At 42.4% G+C, this 17116-nt stretch overlaps 1 protein-coding gene across 1 annotated transcript in view; it reads left to right on the plus strand.

Annotated features, from left to right (window-relative positions):
• The first annotated feature begins 2337 nt into the window (after positions 1-2337).
• LOC115478337 (autoimmune regulator-like) overlaps positions 2338-17116 on the plus strand; it is a 135174-nt gene continuing 120395 nt past the window's right edge. Inside the window, exons 1-2 of the mRNA XM_030215641.1 lie at positions 2338-2396; positions 14806-14956. Of these exons, the coding sequence (XP_030071501.1) occupies positions 2338-2396; positions 14806-14956 (210 nt within the window). The remainder of the gene's footprint in view (positions 2397-14805; positions 14957-17116) is intronic.

Here is a 17116-nt window from a genome sequence, read left to right on the forward strand (position 1 = left end):
CAATGTTGACAAGTGCAAAGTGATGCATGTGGGTAAGAGGAACCCGAATTATAGCTACGTCTTGCAAGGTTCCGCGTTAGGAGTTACGGATCAAGAAAGGGATCTGGGTGTCGTCGTCGATGATACGCTGAAACCTTCTGCTCAGTGTGCTGCTGCGGCTAGGAAAGCGAATAGAATGTTGGGTGTTATTAAGAAGGGTATGGAGTCCAGGTGTGCGGATGTTATAATGCCGTTGTATCGCTCCATGGTGCGACCGCACCTGGAGTATTGTGTTCAGTACTGGTCTCCGTATCTCAAAAAAGATATAGTAGAATTGGAAAAGGTACAGCGAAGGGCGACGAAAATGATAGTGGGGATGGGACGACTTTCCTATGAAGAGAGGCTGAGAAGGCTAGGGCTTTTCAGCTTGGAGAAGAGACGGCTGAGGGGAGATATGATAGAAGTGTATAAAATAATGAGTGGAATGGATCGGGTGGATGTGAAGCGACTGTTCACGCTATCCAAAAATACTAGGACTAGAGGGCATGAGTTGAAGCTACAGTGTGGTAAATTTAAAACGAATCGGAGAAAATTTTTCTTCACCCAACGTGTAATTAGACTCTGGAATTCATTGCCGGAGAACGTGGTACGGGCGGTTAGCTTGACGGAGTTTAAAAAGGGGTTAGATAGATTCCTAAAGGACAAGTCCATAGACCGCTATTAAATGGACTGGAAAAATTCCTCATTTTTAGGTATAACTTGTCTGGAATGTTTTTACGTTTGGGGAGCGTGCCAGGTGCCCTTGACCTGGATTGGCCACTGTCGGTGACAGGATGCTGGGCTAGATGGACCTTTGGTCTTTCCCAGTATGGCACTACTTATGTACTTATGTACTTATGTAACAGACCTAAATGCACAAAATGTGTTGCAGTATGAAAGTAAATGTCCAGAATCCAGCTCTATCACTAAACTTGCACAAGCATGCCAGCAAGAACAAGGAAGAAGAATCCACTAGTACATGTAGGAAAGGACATAACAGAATTTTCAAGATAAGATATTTAGGGCCTCTTTTACAAAGCCGCGCTACCGATTCTCAGTGCGGCAAATGAGGGGAAGCCCATTCAATTCCAATTGGCTTCCTCTCATTTGTCATGTGAGAATCGCTAGCCCGGCTTTGTAAAAAAAAAAAAAAAAAAAGGCTTTAAAGAATTAACAAATGAGTTAAAACAAGTGGCAAATGCATAAAGATAGTGGGAAATATACATAAGAACCATAAGACAATCTAAACCAAACACATGAATAGATACAGGGGAACTGAAAGCCAAGGATGAGAGATTGATAGTTACAGCCCACGTTAGTGGATTATGGATAAGATGATCCAACAAGCATAGAAAAAAATCTAGTAAACCAGACATATGTAGATTCTGTAAGAAAGGTAGAAATTGCTATCCATCTTGTAGCAGGCTGTGAGGTTCTGGTGGGAGAAAATTTCTTTACAGAAAGTCACAGTAAGGGGGCATGTGTTATCTGTTGAAAAATTGTAAACACTACAGCACTGCTGTTCCAGAAAAACACTGGGATCAAGATGCTAAGAGAATTATGGAGATTTAAGAGGTTCTCATTCCGATCGATAAAAAAACTTGATGGAAAAAAATCAGACATAGTGGTAAAAGAGAAAAGTCTGCATTTATGCTGAGATCAGGCCTGTATCCAATCATATAAATCTGGAGCTTCCAAACACTTCCTGATAACTTTAGACTAGTCTATATTTTGCAACGTCTTGCTAGATTTATAAGTTAGAAAATGGTGCAAATTAAACCTAAGTTTAGTTTCCCATGTAGAATACCAAAACGTCTTACCAATTAGAAATGAATATGTTCTCTGCTTACAAAATATAATCCATTTTCATTTGTTTGTTTTCACTAATGACAAACCTGTGTTGATTTTCTTGATAAGATGGTATAGGTGTAGCAGATTTCCCCAGAGCACTGTAATCCAATCTGCAGCACTGAAGCAACACATTGATCTGATTAATGAATGATCACCAGTAAAAGTCATGGACTTTCCAAAAAGCTTGGGTGTTGTATTTCTTTCTCTCTTGAAAATCTTCTCCTCTGGAAATGGGCCTCTTTCTGAAGTACTACTGGTTCAAGATATGTAAAGTCCCCCAGTACAGTTTACTACACATTAAGACCCTCCATTTTCTATGCCTAGGTTTTGAGTATTTGTTTTCAATTTAGATTTTTGTTTACATTTATAGAGTTCTTTTAACCAACTAGCTGGCATAGCAATAAAGGAGATAATTGCATTACTGATACATATGTCAGTTCTCATTTTGTCTATGTCTACTTGGTTGTCATGCAATCTGACTCTTCCAAGCTGGAAGAGGGCCAGTGCAAGGATGCTCGGTGTCTTAGGCAAGTCTTCAGCCTTGTAACCCGTACCAGTACTACTACTACTACTTAGCATTTCTATAGCGCTGCCAGGGTTACGCAGCGCTGTACAAGTTTAAACATGGGGAAGGACACACCTCTCAGGCCTCTAGACCCTCTCCTCCAAAATAATGTGCATAGTTAAACTTAACCATCACAATCACCCCGTCACCTAGTGTTGCCGATTGGTTTTCAGCCAGCCTGACTGTTTTTTTTCCCTATGGCCAAGCCAGCTGAAATTAAAAACTGACAATAGAAAAGCCAATTTTTGTGTAGCAGTTGGGCGAAGATGGCTCTCAGGCTACACCTATGGTGAGATGGCAGCATATCATATAATAAATGGAAAATAATTGGGTAGGAGGAGTAACAACAGTGATAGCACTAACTGCTGTCACTGTTGTGATCTTCCAAGGTCCTATGTGGGTGGGCCCAGCAAAGAGAATGCAAGTTGGGGAAGGTATGAGCAAAGAACCTGATTTGCCCATCTACAAGAAATTTAAAAAAATTATGCAGTGGTGGTGGCATGGAGGGTCGGAGCCTACATCTTGTTTTAACTGTACAGAGCAGCAATTAGATATATTGCATTTTTGCACAGTATAGCTGCTATAATGATATTTCAGTACAGTAAGTATGATAGAATTACCGCACTGTTGGTGGACCTACATTGGTTACCAATAAATGCCAGGAATAAGAACAATACTATTCTTGTGTCTAAAAGAAATTATGAAAGATCTTATTCATATCAGGCTGCTTATTATTGGAAATCTCTTCCAACTGATCTAAGACTTGAAAATTCTTATATTTCATAAAATTCTTGACTATTTTGTTTAATGAATATTTACTTGTTAACGTTGTTTAAAGATTGTTTAATGTTCATGTAAGCTCCATTATGTTCTTATTCTTTACTGTATTGTATAGTTTTGTTTTATTGTAAACTGATTAGGACCGAAATTTGGGGCTCATTTTCAAAGCACTTAGCCTTCCAAAGTTCCAGCCCATCATCTCCTTCCTCAGGTATTCCCCCATTTTACTAAAGTCAGCACGCTTGAAATCCAGAACTTTTGAGTTTTGAATGGCCGCTCTCCACTTTAGCTGTAATATCAAACCAAACCGTTTGATGGTCACTGCTGCCCAGGTGGGCACCCACTCAGATATTTGACACGCTGTCCCCATTTGTGAGCACCAGACCCAGCATCGCTCCCTCCCTCGTGGGTTCTGTCACCATTTGTCTGAGCAAACCGCTTTGGAAAGCATCCACAATCTCTCTACTTTCCGATTCTACAGACGGAACCTTCCAATCTACATCCGGCAGATTGAAATCTCCCAGCAACAGCACCTCTCTCTTCTTTCCCAACTTTTGAATATCTACGATCAGGTCTTTATCTAATTCCTCCAATTGTTTCGGAGGTCTGTAGACAACACCCACGTATACAGAGGTTCTATCCTCTCTTTTTAAGGTGATCCATATCGCTTCTTCCTTTCCCCAGGTCCCTGTCATTTTGGTCGCCGTGATATCATTTCTCACATATAGAGCTACTCCTCCACCTTTACGACTCTCTCTATCCTTCCTAAATAGATTATAGCCTGGTATGTTTGCATCCCATTCATGGGAACCATTTAGCCACGTCTCTGTGATTGCAACAAGGTCTACGTCTGCCTCCAACATCAGGGCTTGAAGGTCATGAACTTTATTGCTTGAACTGCGAGCATTTGTGGCCATCGCTTTCCATGTACATTTCCTGGTATGTGCTTCAACATTTGTGATTTGGGGTTGTCTTTTCTCTTTGGGTACCTTCAAATCCTTTTGTTCCAACGTCATTTCTTTCTCTTCTGCCTCAGTTCTATTTTCAGGATCATCACCATGCTGTAATGGAGCAAAAGAATTCTGTAGGGGCAACACTTGTGAGGGGGGATGCCTCTGTGTCACATATCGAAGTCTGCCTGAGCCTACTGTGAACCATCTATTCCTAGGTGGTTTTATCCTAGGAGGCAGTGGTGTGAATTTGGCTTGATTCTGTGCTGTATGGTTTTGTGTAGTCTTAGAAGCTGCTTTAAGTGCATCTAATTCCTGTTTTACCTTACTGAGCTCCTGTTTTAAACTAGCAAGCTGATGACAGACAGGACAAGCCTTAAGTCTCCAGATAATTGGCCTTGAAACTGAAACACCACAATTATTACAGAGAATAAAAGTCATCCTGATTTGTTGGAATGGGAATGAACAGGGGTTAATAGTGTGCAAGATTAACTTTACTCCTCAGCCATACATAGACAATCAGAGGCAGTTGTAATTTGGGTGGAGTTAATTTGTAATAAGTAGAATAGTTAGGAAAGTTTAAAACCTGTGGAATGTGTTAGGTTTTAAAACAATCTCCAGGAAAGGAAGAAAGTTCTAATACTTGCTAGCAGTTTTGAAATCTGAAATCTCCTTTTCAGATTTACAGATATCAATAAACCAGTTAGAAACAATAATCAAATCACAACAGTCAGAGCACACTATATGCAGAGCAGATTAAACAGAGCACACTATTTGCAGAGCAGATTGAAACAGTCAGATCACACTATTTGCAGAGACAAGAGGTTTGTTTGTTTCTGGCAAAAACCAGCTCCGCTTTTATTTTTAAAGCTCACACCTTTCTGGTAGTAATTCAAGGTGAATTACATTCACGTAGAGACTATTGTAATGAAAAAGAATTACAGAGCATATACATAAACATGGATTAATGAGACAAAGCCAGCATGGATTTAGTGAAGGGAAATCTTGCCTCACCAATCTACTACATTTCTTTGAAGGGGTGAACGAACATGTGGATAAAGGTGAGCCGGTCAATATTGTGTATCTGGATTTTCAGAAGTCGTTTGACAAAGTACCTCATGAAAGACTCCAGAGGAAATTGGAGAGTCATGGGATAGGAGGTAGTTTTCTATTCTGGATTAAAAACTGGTTAAAAGATAGAAAACAGAGAGTAGGGTTAAATGGTCAGTATTCTCAATGGAGAAGGGTAGTTAGTGGGGTTCCCCAGGGGTCTGTGTTGGGACCGCTGCTTTTTAATATATTTATAAATGACCTAGAGATGGGAGTAACTAGTGAGGTAATTAAAAACTTATTCAAAGTCATTAAATAGCTGAAAGATTGTGAAAAATTACAAGAGGACCTTAAGAGACTGGGCGCCTAAATGGCACATGACGTTTAATGTGAGCAAGTGCAAAGTGATGCATGTAGGAAAGAGGAACCCAAATTATAGCTAAGTCATGCAAGGTTCCACGTTAGGAGTCACGGACCAAGAAAGGAATCTAGGTGTTGTCGTTGATGATACGTTGAAACCTTCTGCTCAGTGTGCTGCTGCAGCTAAGAAAGCAAATAGAATGCCAGGACACCAACCGGCCACCCTAGGGGGCACTGCAGTGGACTTCAGAAATTGCTCCCAGGTGCATAGCTCCCTTACCTTGTGTCCTGAGCCCCCCAAACCCACTACCCACAACTGTACATCACTACCATAGCCCTAAGGGGTGAAGGGGGGCACCTACATGTGGGTGCAGTGGGTTTGTGGTGGGTTTTGGAGGGCTCACATTTACCACCACAAACATAACAGGTAGGGGGGGATGGGCCTAGGTCCACCTACCTGAAGTGCACTGCACCCACTAAAACTGCTCCAGGGACCTGCGTACTGCTGTGATGAACCTGAGTATGACATTTGAGACTGGCACAAAATATTTTTAAAGATATTTTTTGAGGGTAGGAGGGGGTTAGTGACCACTGGGGGAGTAAGGGGAGGTCATCCCCAATTCTCTCTGGTGGTCATCTGGTCAGTTCGGGCACCTTTTTGTGCCTTGGTCGTAAGAAAAAGAAGACCAGGTAAAATCGTCCAAATGCTCGTCAGGGACGCCCTTTTGTTCCATTATGGGTCGAGGACACCCGTGTGTTAGGCACGCCCAAGTCCCACCTTTGCTACCCCTCCGATAAGCCCCTGGGAATTTTGGTTGTCCCTGCGACAGAAAGAAGTTGGGGACGCCCAAAATTGGCTTTTGATTATACCAATTTGGGCAACCCTGTGAGAAGGACGCCCATCTTCCGATTTGTGTCGGAAGATGGGCGACCTTCTCTTTCGAAAATAAGCCTGATAGCTGCAGTTTCCATAGTATCCACCATTCTTCAGAACTTACTTCAAAATTAATAGAACAAACTAACATCAATGTTTCAGCCTTACAAGGCCTTCTTCAGGGGTAAAATCATAATAACTAATGCAGGACATTTCCCTTCTGGAGTAAAAATTAAAAAAAATTGCACCAGCAGGGAGATTTCCTGCAGCAGTTATAATTTTACCCCTGAAAAAGGCCTTGTAAGGTTGAAACATTGATATTGGGTTGACCAGAGAAACCAGTGTTCAAAATTTCACTGATACTCCTTGTGGCCCTGGGCAAGTTTCACTTAATCCTCCATTATCTCAGGTACAAGCCTACATTACAAGCTCTCTGGGGACAGGAAATATACCTAAGGACGTAAGAACAAAAGCATTGCCATACTGGGATAGACTGAAGGTCTATCAAGCCCAGTATCCTGTTTCCAAAAGTGGCCAATCCAGGTCACTAGAACCTTGCAAAATCCCAAAACAATAACAGATTTTATGGTGCTTACCCTAGAAATAAGTTGTGGATTTTCCCAAGTCTATCTTAATAATGGGTTTTCGACTTTTAGAAAATTATCCAAACCATTTTTAAAACCCTGCTAAGATCATTGCTTTTACCAAATTCTCTGGAAAATTAATTCCAGAGTTTAATTACACATTGAATGAAGAAATATTTTCTCCAGTTTGTTTTTTTAATGCTTTACTTAGTAGCTTCATTGTGTGCCCACCAGGCCTAGTATTTTTGGAAAGAGTAAACAAGCAATTCACGTCTACCAGTTCCACTTCGCTCATTATTTTATAGACTTCTATCATGTCACCCCTAAGCCAGCTCTTTTCCAAGCTGAACAGCCCTAACCGCTTTAGCATTTCCTTATAAGGAAGTCATCCCATCCCATTTATCATTTGTGTACCTTTTCTAATTCTGCTGTATCTTTTTTGAGATCCGGTAACCAAATTGTACACAATATTTGAGGTGCAGTCACACCATGGAGCGATACAAAGGCATTATAAGATTCTCATTTTTGTTTTCCATTGCTTTTCTAATAATTCCGAACATTCTATTTGCTTTCTTAGCTGCTGCTGCACACTGAGCCGAGGGTTTCAACATATCATCAATGATGACATCTAGATCCTTTTCCTGGGTGGTGACTCCTAATATGGAACCTTGTATCACATATCTGTAGTTTGGGTTCCTCTTTCCCACATGAATCGCTTTGCACTTGCTCACATTACATGTCATCTGGCACTTGGGTGACCCATTTCCTAGTCTGGTAAGGTCCTCTTGCAGTTTTTCACAATCCTCTTGCGATTTAACAACCTTGAATAAACTTTGTGTCATCAACAAATTTAATTACCTCACTAGTTATTCCCGTATCTAGCTAATTTATAAATATGTTAAAAAGCAGCAGTCCCAGTGCAAACCCCTGGGGATGCTCCCTATCTACTTTTCTCCATTGAGAATGCTGACCATTTAATTTAATCCACAATAGGACATTACCTCCCATCCCATGACGTTCTAACTTCCTCAGGAGTCTACAGAAGGTAGGCCAGCCAAGTGCCGTGATTGGTGTTAGCCTGGATATTTAGGGTGTCTTTTACAAAGTGGTGCACATGCTAAATCTAAACAACTGCCAGTAGTTCTGGGTCAAGCATGCGCCATTTCTGGCACTCTGGAAATTTTTTATTTTTTTCTAGTGCGGCAGTAACCTGGTGGTAATCGGGCATCACCGCATGCTGCCTAGTTACCACCGGGTTACTGTGGGAACCCTTACCACCACCTCAATTGGTGGCAGTAAGTGCTCCCCACTGCATGGCCACACGATAAGAGTTATCTTACCACATGGCCATGTTGGGAGGGGGGTAAAAAGGGCCCTGGCATGTGGGAAAAATGGCCCCCACTGCTACTGCAGGACCCTTTTTCCCGCAGCTTAGTAAAATTACCCCTCAATACTGGACCATTTTTTGTGAACTGCATTGAATATCTAGTTTTTTTTTGGCTGGCTTAAAGTTCAGTTCATCGTGGCCAATGATAGGCCTGCTAATTGGGCGGATCAATTTGGCCACCAAACTTACCCAGTCAAGCGCTGAATGTTTGCAGCTAGCAAGTTATATGTTGCGATATATCCGGATAGCTGCTATGCACTAAGTGCTAATATTCATCAGAGATTACTGGTTATCTCGCACTGCATATTAGTGCTTAGCCGGCTAAGCGCTATGTAACTGGCTAGGAACCATTCTTGGCGGTTTTAATAGCACTGAATATTGGCCGGAGAGTAATTTTTAAAAAGGCCTTTTATGCAAGTGCAACAGGGTTTCTGTGTGAAAATATCTTTATAAAATGTCTCCCACTGTGTCTTGGGCAATACTGGGATCACTGGTAGCATTATAAACATTATAAAATAAGTAAATAGTATAGGGGGTCTTTTACTAAAGATTAGCTCGAGTTATGTGCAGCAGAGCCCTTTTTATTCCTATGGGCCCTGCTGCAGATAACTTGAGCTAATCTAATACAATAATTTGCTCCTGCAACGTTCCAATGTCTCTGTCTGCGTTCATAACCATCTCCTGCGTCACTTTCCTACAGTTGAAGCCTGCTTGCTTGACGTCAGGAGATGTTCCTATTCGAAGCAGCGAGGCGGGAAGTGCGTGACCAAAATAAATGAGAGGGCTGAGACGATGATCTCGAGGACGCTTCTGTCAATCTGTGACAGAAACGTACCACGGGAGCAGCTTCAGCCCTTCGTGGACACCAGTGACAGTTGAACGGCAGGGGCAAAAAAGAACAGCGGGAGCAAGCCCTGATCCCCTGATCCCCTTTCCCCCCCTCCAGCCACCCAGCGATTCTCGCTCCCCTGCCCCCCTCCAGCCACCCAGCAATTCTCCTCACTCCCCTGATTACCTCCATCAAAGCGGCCGCGTCATTGAAAGCCCTGCCCATCTCCAGCCTTCCCTTCAAGTTCATTCCCTCAGAGTCCCGCCTTCTGACGTCATTTCCTCTTTCCACGAGGGCGGGACTCTGAAGGAACGAACTCGAAGGGAAGGCTACAGACAGGCAGGGCTTTTAATAATGTGGCCGCTTCAACGGAGGTAATTACTACTACTACTACTACTATTTAGCATTTCTATAGCGCTACAAGGCATACGCAGCGCTGCACAAACATAGAAGAAAGACAGTCCCTGCTCAAAGAGCTTACAATCTAATAGACAAAAAATAAATAAAGTAAGCAAATCAAATCAATTAATGTGAACGGGAAGGAAGAGAGGAGGGTAGGTGGAGGCGAGTGATTACAAGTGGTTACGAGTCAAAAGCAATGTTAAAGAGGTGGGCTTTCAGTCTAGATTTAAAGGTGGCCAAGGATGGGGCCAGACATAGGGGCTCAGGAAGTTTATTCCAGGTGTAGGGTGCAGCGAGACAGAAGGCGCGAAGTCTGGAGTTAGCAGTAGTGGAGAAGGGAACAGATAAGAAGGATTTATCCATGAGCGGAGTGCACGGGAAGGGGTGTAGGGATGGACGAGTGTGGAGAGATACTGGGGAGCAGCAGAGTGAGTACATTTATAGGTTAGTAGAAGAAGTTTGAACAGGTAATCAGGGGAGCAAGGAGAATCGCTGGGTGGCTGGAGGGGGGGGAGAGAGGAGAATTGCTGGGTGGCTGGAGGGGGGGCAGGGGACAGAGGAGAATCGCTGGGTGGCTGGAGGGGGGCAGGGGAGAGGAGAATCGCTGGGTGGCTGGAGTGGGAACAGGAGAGAGAGGAGAATGTCTGGGTGGCTACAGGGGCGGCAGGGGCAAGAAGAGAATCACACACACTTTCTCTCTCACAGACACACTCACACCCAGTCTCACTCTCTGTCACACACACTCGCACATTCACCCTCTCTCTCACACAGTCACTCACACACACTCTCTCAAACATACACACTCAGAGGAAACCCTTGCGCCCGTTTCATTTGTGTCAGAAACGGGCCTTTTTTTACTAGTCTTTAATACAAGACTTCCATTGTGCATTGAGGGGCTGCTATAGCTCATTAAGGAGCCCTTTCACAATGCCATGGTAGAGCTACCTACCAGTGGCGTAGCCAGGGGAGGTGCCAGGGGAGCGGCCGCTCCCCCAAATGGAGTTCTGCCGGCGCTGGTGCCTATTTTTTTTTTATGTGTTGCATTGAAAATGTGCTCTGGCACTGACGGAAGTCTGCTCTCGCTCCCCCTGCGCCGTGAACCTGGCTACACTTCTGCTACCTACTACTACAACTAATCATTTGTATAGAGCTACTGGATGTATGCAGTACTGTACACATTATATGCAGTTACTTTTTCTGTTCCTAGTGGGCTCACAATCTAAGTTTTAGTATCTGGGGGAATGGAGGGTTTTATTTATTTATTTACAGCATTTATATCCCACAATTTCCCACCCATGGGCAGGCCCAATGTGGCTTACAACAATCTACATAAAAACACAGCATGTCAGGGGTCAAACAATTAATGTCTTAGAAGTATAATGGGGAAAAGGCAAAGCGAGGTAAAGTAAAAGAGAAAGAGCAGCGGTGAGTAATGTGACACCGGGGTAAGACAGATCAGAAGGTAGAGATGCCTGGCGGGAGTGGTGCGTACACGTTGCCAAATAGAAAGGTCTTGAGGCGCTTTTTGAAAGTAGGGTGATCAGTAGTAAGTTTCACCAGTTTAGGCAGTTCATTCCAGAGATGAGCACTAGAGTAGGAGAAAGTTGAGTAACTTGCCCAAGGTCACAAGATGCTGTAGTGGGAACTGAGCCCAGGTTGACAGGATCAAAGCCCACTACACTAATCATTAGGCTACGCCTCCACCATGGGAGCTAGTGGTAGTGCTACTCCTAGTGCATGCCATTTTCAGCTTAACCGGAAATATTTTTTATTTTTACCTTCGGGGCTTACCCAGGAAATGGCCATGTGGCAAGTTTATGCTTACTGCACAGCCATTTTCTTATTTTTTAAAGCCTTCTGCAGTAAAAGGGGCCTCGGCACATGGAAAATCCATGTGCCAATGCTACCGCAGGGTCCCTTTTACTGCAGTTTTGTAAAAGTGGCCCTAAGGTCATGTAGGATAAGAAGGTCATAAATAGAACAGCAGGGAGATGAAGGCTGCAGTAGAGAGTTTTAACAGTAAATATCAATAGGTGTAAGCTGGGAGACAGTTCTGAGTTTAGAGATTAAAATTAGAGTTTGGTGCTCTTACTATACCGCTAGACCAGTTAAAATACCAAAATCACAGAAGTGAAGACAAGGCTAAGCAAGGGAGTTTTTTAGAAGCCTTAAATTTGGCAGCGTACAAATCTGCTCCATAATGTAGAGGTGGACTAACAGTGTTCTGGGCCCTCAAGCAATTACGGCTAGGGGACAGTTGGCCACCTACTGCTGTGGGCCCTATTGTTCCAGTGGTCAGTCTGCCTCTGCCATAATGCTATAGCAAGAAAGAAAAACACCAAATTACAGATCGAATTTAAAAGTGCTCAAACCAGTGGAGGAAGTGATTAAAGAAGCTCACCAGAAGAGCAAAGGTGATGAACTGGTTTATAAGGGGTCAACAGAGATGATAGATACAGTAGGACTCCTCAATAAAGTGCACTATGGGGCTCATTTTCAAAACAGAAAAATGTTTAAAAAGTGTTATAAAGCAGTATTTGGACATAGTTCTTCTCAAAACGTCTATATTGGTATTTTCAAAATCTATTTTGCAGAAGTTTATCGATGCAATTTGTCTGCAGCATGTCCAAATCACAAGGAAGAATGTTGGAGGCAGGATTAGGGTATTCCTAACACTTGGACATTTTGCAGCCATAATGGAACAAAACAAAAATGTCCAGGGCTACAATCTAAATGTTTTGGTCTAGACCTGTTTTTAGATCAAATAAGTCTCAAAAAGGTGCTCTAAATGACCAGATGACCAATGGAAGGATTAAGGCATGACCCCCTTACTCCCCCAGTGGTCACTGACCCCCACCCCCACCCCTAGAGATGTGAAAAAAAGTACATACCAGCCTCTATGACAGCTTCAGATGTTATGGGTATTCCTAATAGAGCAGCAAGCAGGTCCCTGGAATAGTCTAGTGGTTGGTGCAGTCCACTATAGAGAGGAGGACTCAGGCCCATATCCCACTTGACCTATTACACATGTGGTGAAATGTGTGAGTCCTCCCACAATCGCCAAAAACCTACTGTACCCACATATAGGTGACCCCCCCCCCTTAAGCCATAAGGGCTATTGCAGTGGTGTACAGTTAGGGGCAATGGGTTTTGGAGGGCTCAGCATACAACATAAGGGGGTAACAGTGAGATGTATACCTGGGAGCTTTTATATGAAGTCCACTACAGTGCCCTCTAGGATGCCCCACTGCTCTCCTGGGATGTCTGTGTGGCCACTCTACTAAGCATGCTGGCTCCTCCTGCATCCCGATGGCTTGATTTTGTGCATTTTTCACTCAGACATTTTATTCGAAAATGGACCAAAAAGATAAACGCATCGAGCACAAAAACATCTAATGTGGCAATTAAAAAGAATAGATAGACGTTTTAATATTTTGAAAATGGCTACATTAGCTATTCGTATTCTGGATGTTTTGAGCAAAATGTCCAAAGTCAGACTTAGACGTAATATCAAAAATGCCCCCTCTATGTGCTAGAAGTAGAATTTTGAAGTAGAAACAATACCTGAGGGAGCTGTTGATAAAGTAAGGGTGACACATAGTTGAACTTATATGCCCTGGATAGAAATCTAATTGCCATATTTTGTAAAGTTGGAGGTGTTTAAGAAAGACTGCAGAAGACCAGTGAGAACCACATTACAGTAATCTAAATGGGACATAATAAGGGCATACAGAACTGTCTGCAAGTTACTTTCATCTAACATATGCTGAATAGTCCGAAACTGACAGAGGAGGATATAAAAGAAGCACTTGAATACAGCAGAAAATATGAAGGTCAAACCATAATTGTTGATCAATGATAACCCCTATTTAAATTTTCAAATAGTCTACAAGTTGGATGGTGAAGCCAAATTGTGAAGGTACAAAAAATCATCTCCGATCTGACGAAGAAGGGCAACCTTTGAAAGCTAATCAAAGAATGTATTAAGTTATGTCCAATAAAAAAGGTATCATGTTATTTTCTTTTCCAAGTTTTATTTTGTTTTATTCCTATCGATTACTTTTAAAAGTGGACTAACACGGCTACCACACCTCTCTACTCAAAAATCATCTTGAAATTGATGAGTCAGGCAAATAGCTACTCTTTTTGATGTTTTAATACAAGTTGATTCTCCTGTAATCAAGAAAGAATCTGATCTAAACAGGATTGATGCAGCATTAGTTATTATCAGATACAACTACAGTTAGTTGGAAAGCAATTTTTAAAAAATCATATTTCTTAGCTAGATATACGTTTCAATTCTTAATTTAATTTGATATTTAGAGCTTGGACAAAAAAATAGGAAGGTTATGCCTATATGGATACTGACAGAGATAGGGAAGCCTATCCTTGCATCCTGATTCGTTGATTAATAAGGGTATTTTCTGGGTGGTTCTTTCTCCCAGTGAACATTAACACTGACCTGAGCATTGACACCAATAAGCCAGGGAGAACGGCGCTCACAGTGTCACTTAATGACCTGCGGAAACCTTGAGAAACTGTCCCCGTGATTTCAGTTTGTAAATGAAACGGATTCAGCTGTGACAGGTGAGCAGAGTGTGATGGAAATGCTGTGCAGAGGGAAAATTCACAGCTCTTCTGATTCTGACTTCAGCAATATGCTGGATGATTGGGAAAAAAAAAGCATTGAATGCAAGGAAACCCTACCATTCCCTGTAAATGGTATAAGTTATGGCAGCAGGGTATGGCATAAAAGTACTGATCATGGGAGATGCTGCAAAAATGCTTCCTGTGGGAAGGAAGAAATGTTTGCCATAGGAGAGAAAGAGAGAGTCCCAGTTGGAAAGAATGCATTATTATTGCAAGTAGTATACCATGCCATACTTTGTATTGTTACTTGAATATTTTTACTGCTGTAATTGCCTATTGCTCATGTTTGATCTATTCTTACTGTACACCGCCTTGAGTGAATTCCTTCAAAAAGGCGGTAAATAAATCCTAATAAATAAATAAATAAAATATTATGACTAGCCAGGGAAGGTAATGAAAGGACTTCCAAGGGAAATGGCATGAGCACTGTGTGTGTGTTGGTAGAAAGCTCAGGAATGAAAGGCTCTCATCTTCTCTTACCTGTAAATATTGATTTTTTTTGCAGGATGTCAAGTTCTGACAGACTTCTAGGTGATGGAGACTTACGTCATCTGCTTAAGTTGCACCGCACAGAGATCTCCATGGCAGTGGATGATGTTTTCCCACTGCTGCACGGGCTCGCAGATCATGACGTCGTCACTGATGAAATGTTTAAGGTGAATAGAAAAGCAAGTTGTATGCTGTATTATGGTGCAAAATTAAACATAAATTGCCACAAATCAAAATGCTTTTGCACCGTAAAAATGCTTGTTAGATAGTATGGTCCTGTGTGTACTGCAGCATTAAACAATTTGCCTTTTGGGCTTATTTTCGAAAGTGATTGCCGGCCATCTTCCGACATAAATCGGGAGATGGCTGGCGATCTCGGAAAAGCGGTGAAATCGGTATAATCGAAAGCTGCTTCTTTGACAGCATCGCTGCTTTCCCGTTGCCTCGCTGGCGAAAGTTCAAAGGGGCGTGTCACCGGCAAAGCGAAGGCAGGACATGGGCGTGGCTACCAGATGGCCGGCTTTCGCAGATAATGGAAAAAAAAAGCGTCGTTAAGCAGTATTTTGCCAGGTTTACTTGGTCCTTTTATTTTCACGACCAAGCCTCAAAAAGGTGCCCCAATTGACCAGATGACCACTGGAGGGAATGGGGGATGACCTCCCCGTAGTCCCCCAGTGGTCACCAACCCCCTCCCAGCCTCTATGCCAGCCTCAAATGTCATACCCAGCTCCCTGACAGCAGTATGCAAGTCCCTGGAGCAGTTTTTAATGGGTGCAATGCACTTCCAGCAGGCAGACCCAGGTCCATCCCCTCCCCTGCCTACCTGTTACACTTGTGGTGCTAAGTGTTGAGCTCTCCAAACCCCCCCCCCCCTAACACCCACTGTACCCACATGTAAGTGCCCCCCTTCACCCATAAGGGCTATGGTAATGGAGTAGAGGTGTGGGGAGTGGGTTTGGGGGGGATTTGGGAGGCTCAGCACCCAAGGTAAGGGAGCTATGTACCTGGGAGCTTTTTTTGTATTTTTTAAACATTTTTAGAAGTGCCCCCTAGGGTGCCCTGGCATGTGAGGGGGACCAGTGTATTACAAATGCTGGCTCCTCCCACGACCAAATGCCTTGGATTTCGCCGGGTTTGAGATGGCCGGTATTTTTTTCCATTATCGCTGAAAAATAAAACCGGCCATCTCAAACCCGGCGAACTCTGGCATTTGGCCGGCCTAAACCATATTATTGAAAAAAAAGATGGCCGGCCATCTTTTTCGATAATACGGTTCTGGCCAGCTGTTGCGCCGCCGCCAAAATAGATCGATTATGCCCCTCTTTGTCACTCATTGGGGTCTTTTCACATTGTAATATTCTTTAGTTTTTGGAAAATGTATATTTATTTACTCATTTAGCTATTTTAAAAATTGTAGACCACTTATTCCCAAAGAGGCTACGAAATGATTTACAAAAACACACATAACAATGGCTAAAACAAAACATACATACATTCTTGTTAAAAATATAAGCGCACAAATGTATTCTAAGGAAATGCAGCCTCATATAAACAACCTTTTGATTAATATATGAAATGCCATTATTCTAATATCAAGTAAAAGTTTGTTGATTAGATTAGACCTACACACAAAGCACTGTTCTGTTTAGCAGTCACTGCAGAGCACCACTTATCCAGAAAGTTAAGGTCAAAGCCATTCCAGATCATGGATTTTTCCAAATATTACAGTATTCCAAAAATAGAATTTTGGATTATGGGAGTTTTCCACATAATGGATCATATGTAGCTAGCCAGTTTTAGGATAATGGAACTATTTTGGAAAGATGGAAAGCATGAAACCAATCAATTTTTGGACAATCGGAGATTTTCTGGATATAGAATCATAGCCTGGTGACCACAATTTTTCCAGATTATAGGTTTCTGATTTTCAAATAGACAATCTCTATTGTATATCAATAATATATGCAGAATCTTTAACTAAGTGCATTTGTCATAAAAAAAACTCCAAGGGCCCTGTTAGATTGTAAGCTCTATTGAGTAGGGACTGCCTCCATGTTCAGGTGTGAAGCACTGCGTACGTCCGGTAGCACTATAGAAATGATAAGTAGTAGTAGTAGTACCAATACAGCTTTTCTGCCAGGTCAGGGCAATTCACAGATAGGAAGGGGAATTGCCCAAGGTTCAGGGATCTGTACTAGTCCGGCTTGTTGGTTTTTACACTAGGAGGTATATGGGTGTTATAAGGCTTGTTGCTGTATTTGCAGTATAATGTTGGCTTTTAGTAGATTGGATTGCTTCTGTTTTCATGGACTATGCTGTTTTAGTCT

The sequence above is a fragment of the Microcaecilia unicolor genome, chromosome 10 (genome assembly GCF_901765095.1).
Source record: "Microcaecilia unicolor chromosome 10, aMicUni1.1, whole genome shotgun sequence".
In the NCBI taxonomy this organism is placed as follows: domain Eukaryota; kingdom Metazoa; phylum Chordata; class Amphibia; order Gymnophiona; family Siphonopidae; genus Microcaecilia; species Microcaecilia unicolor.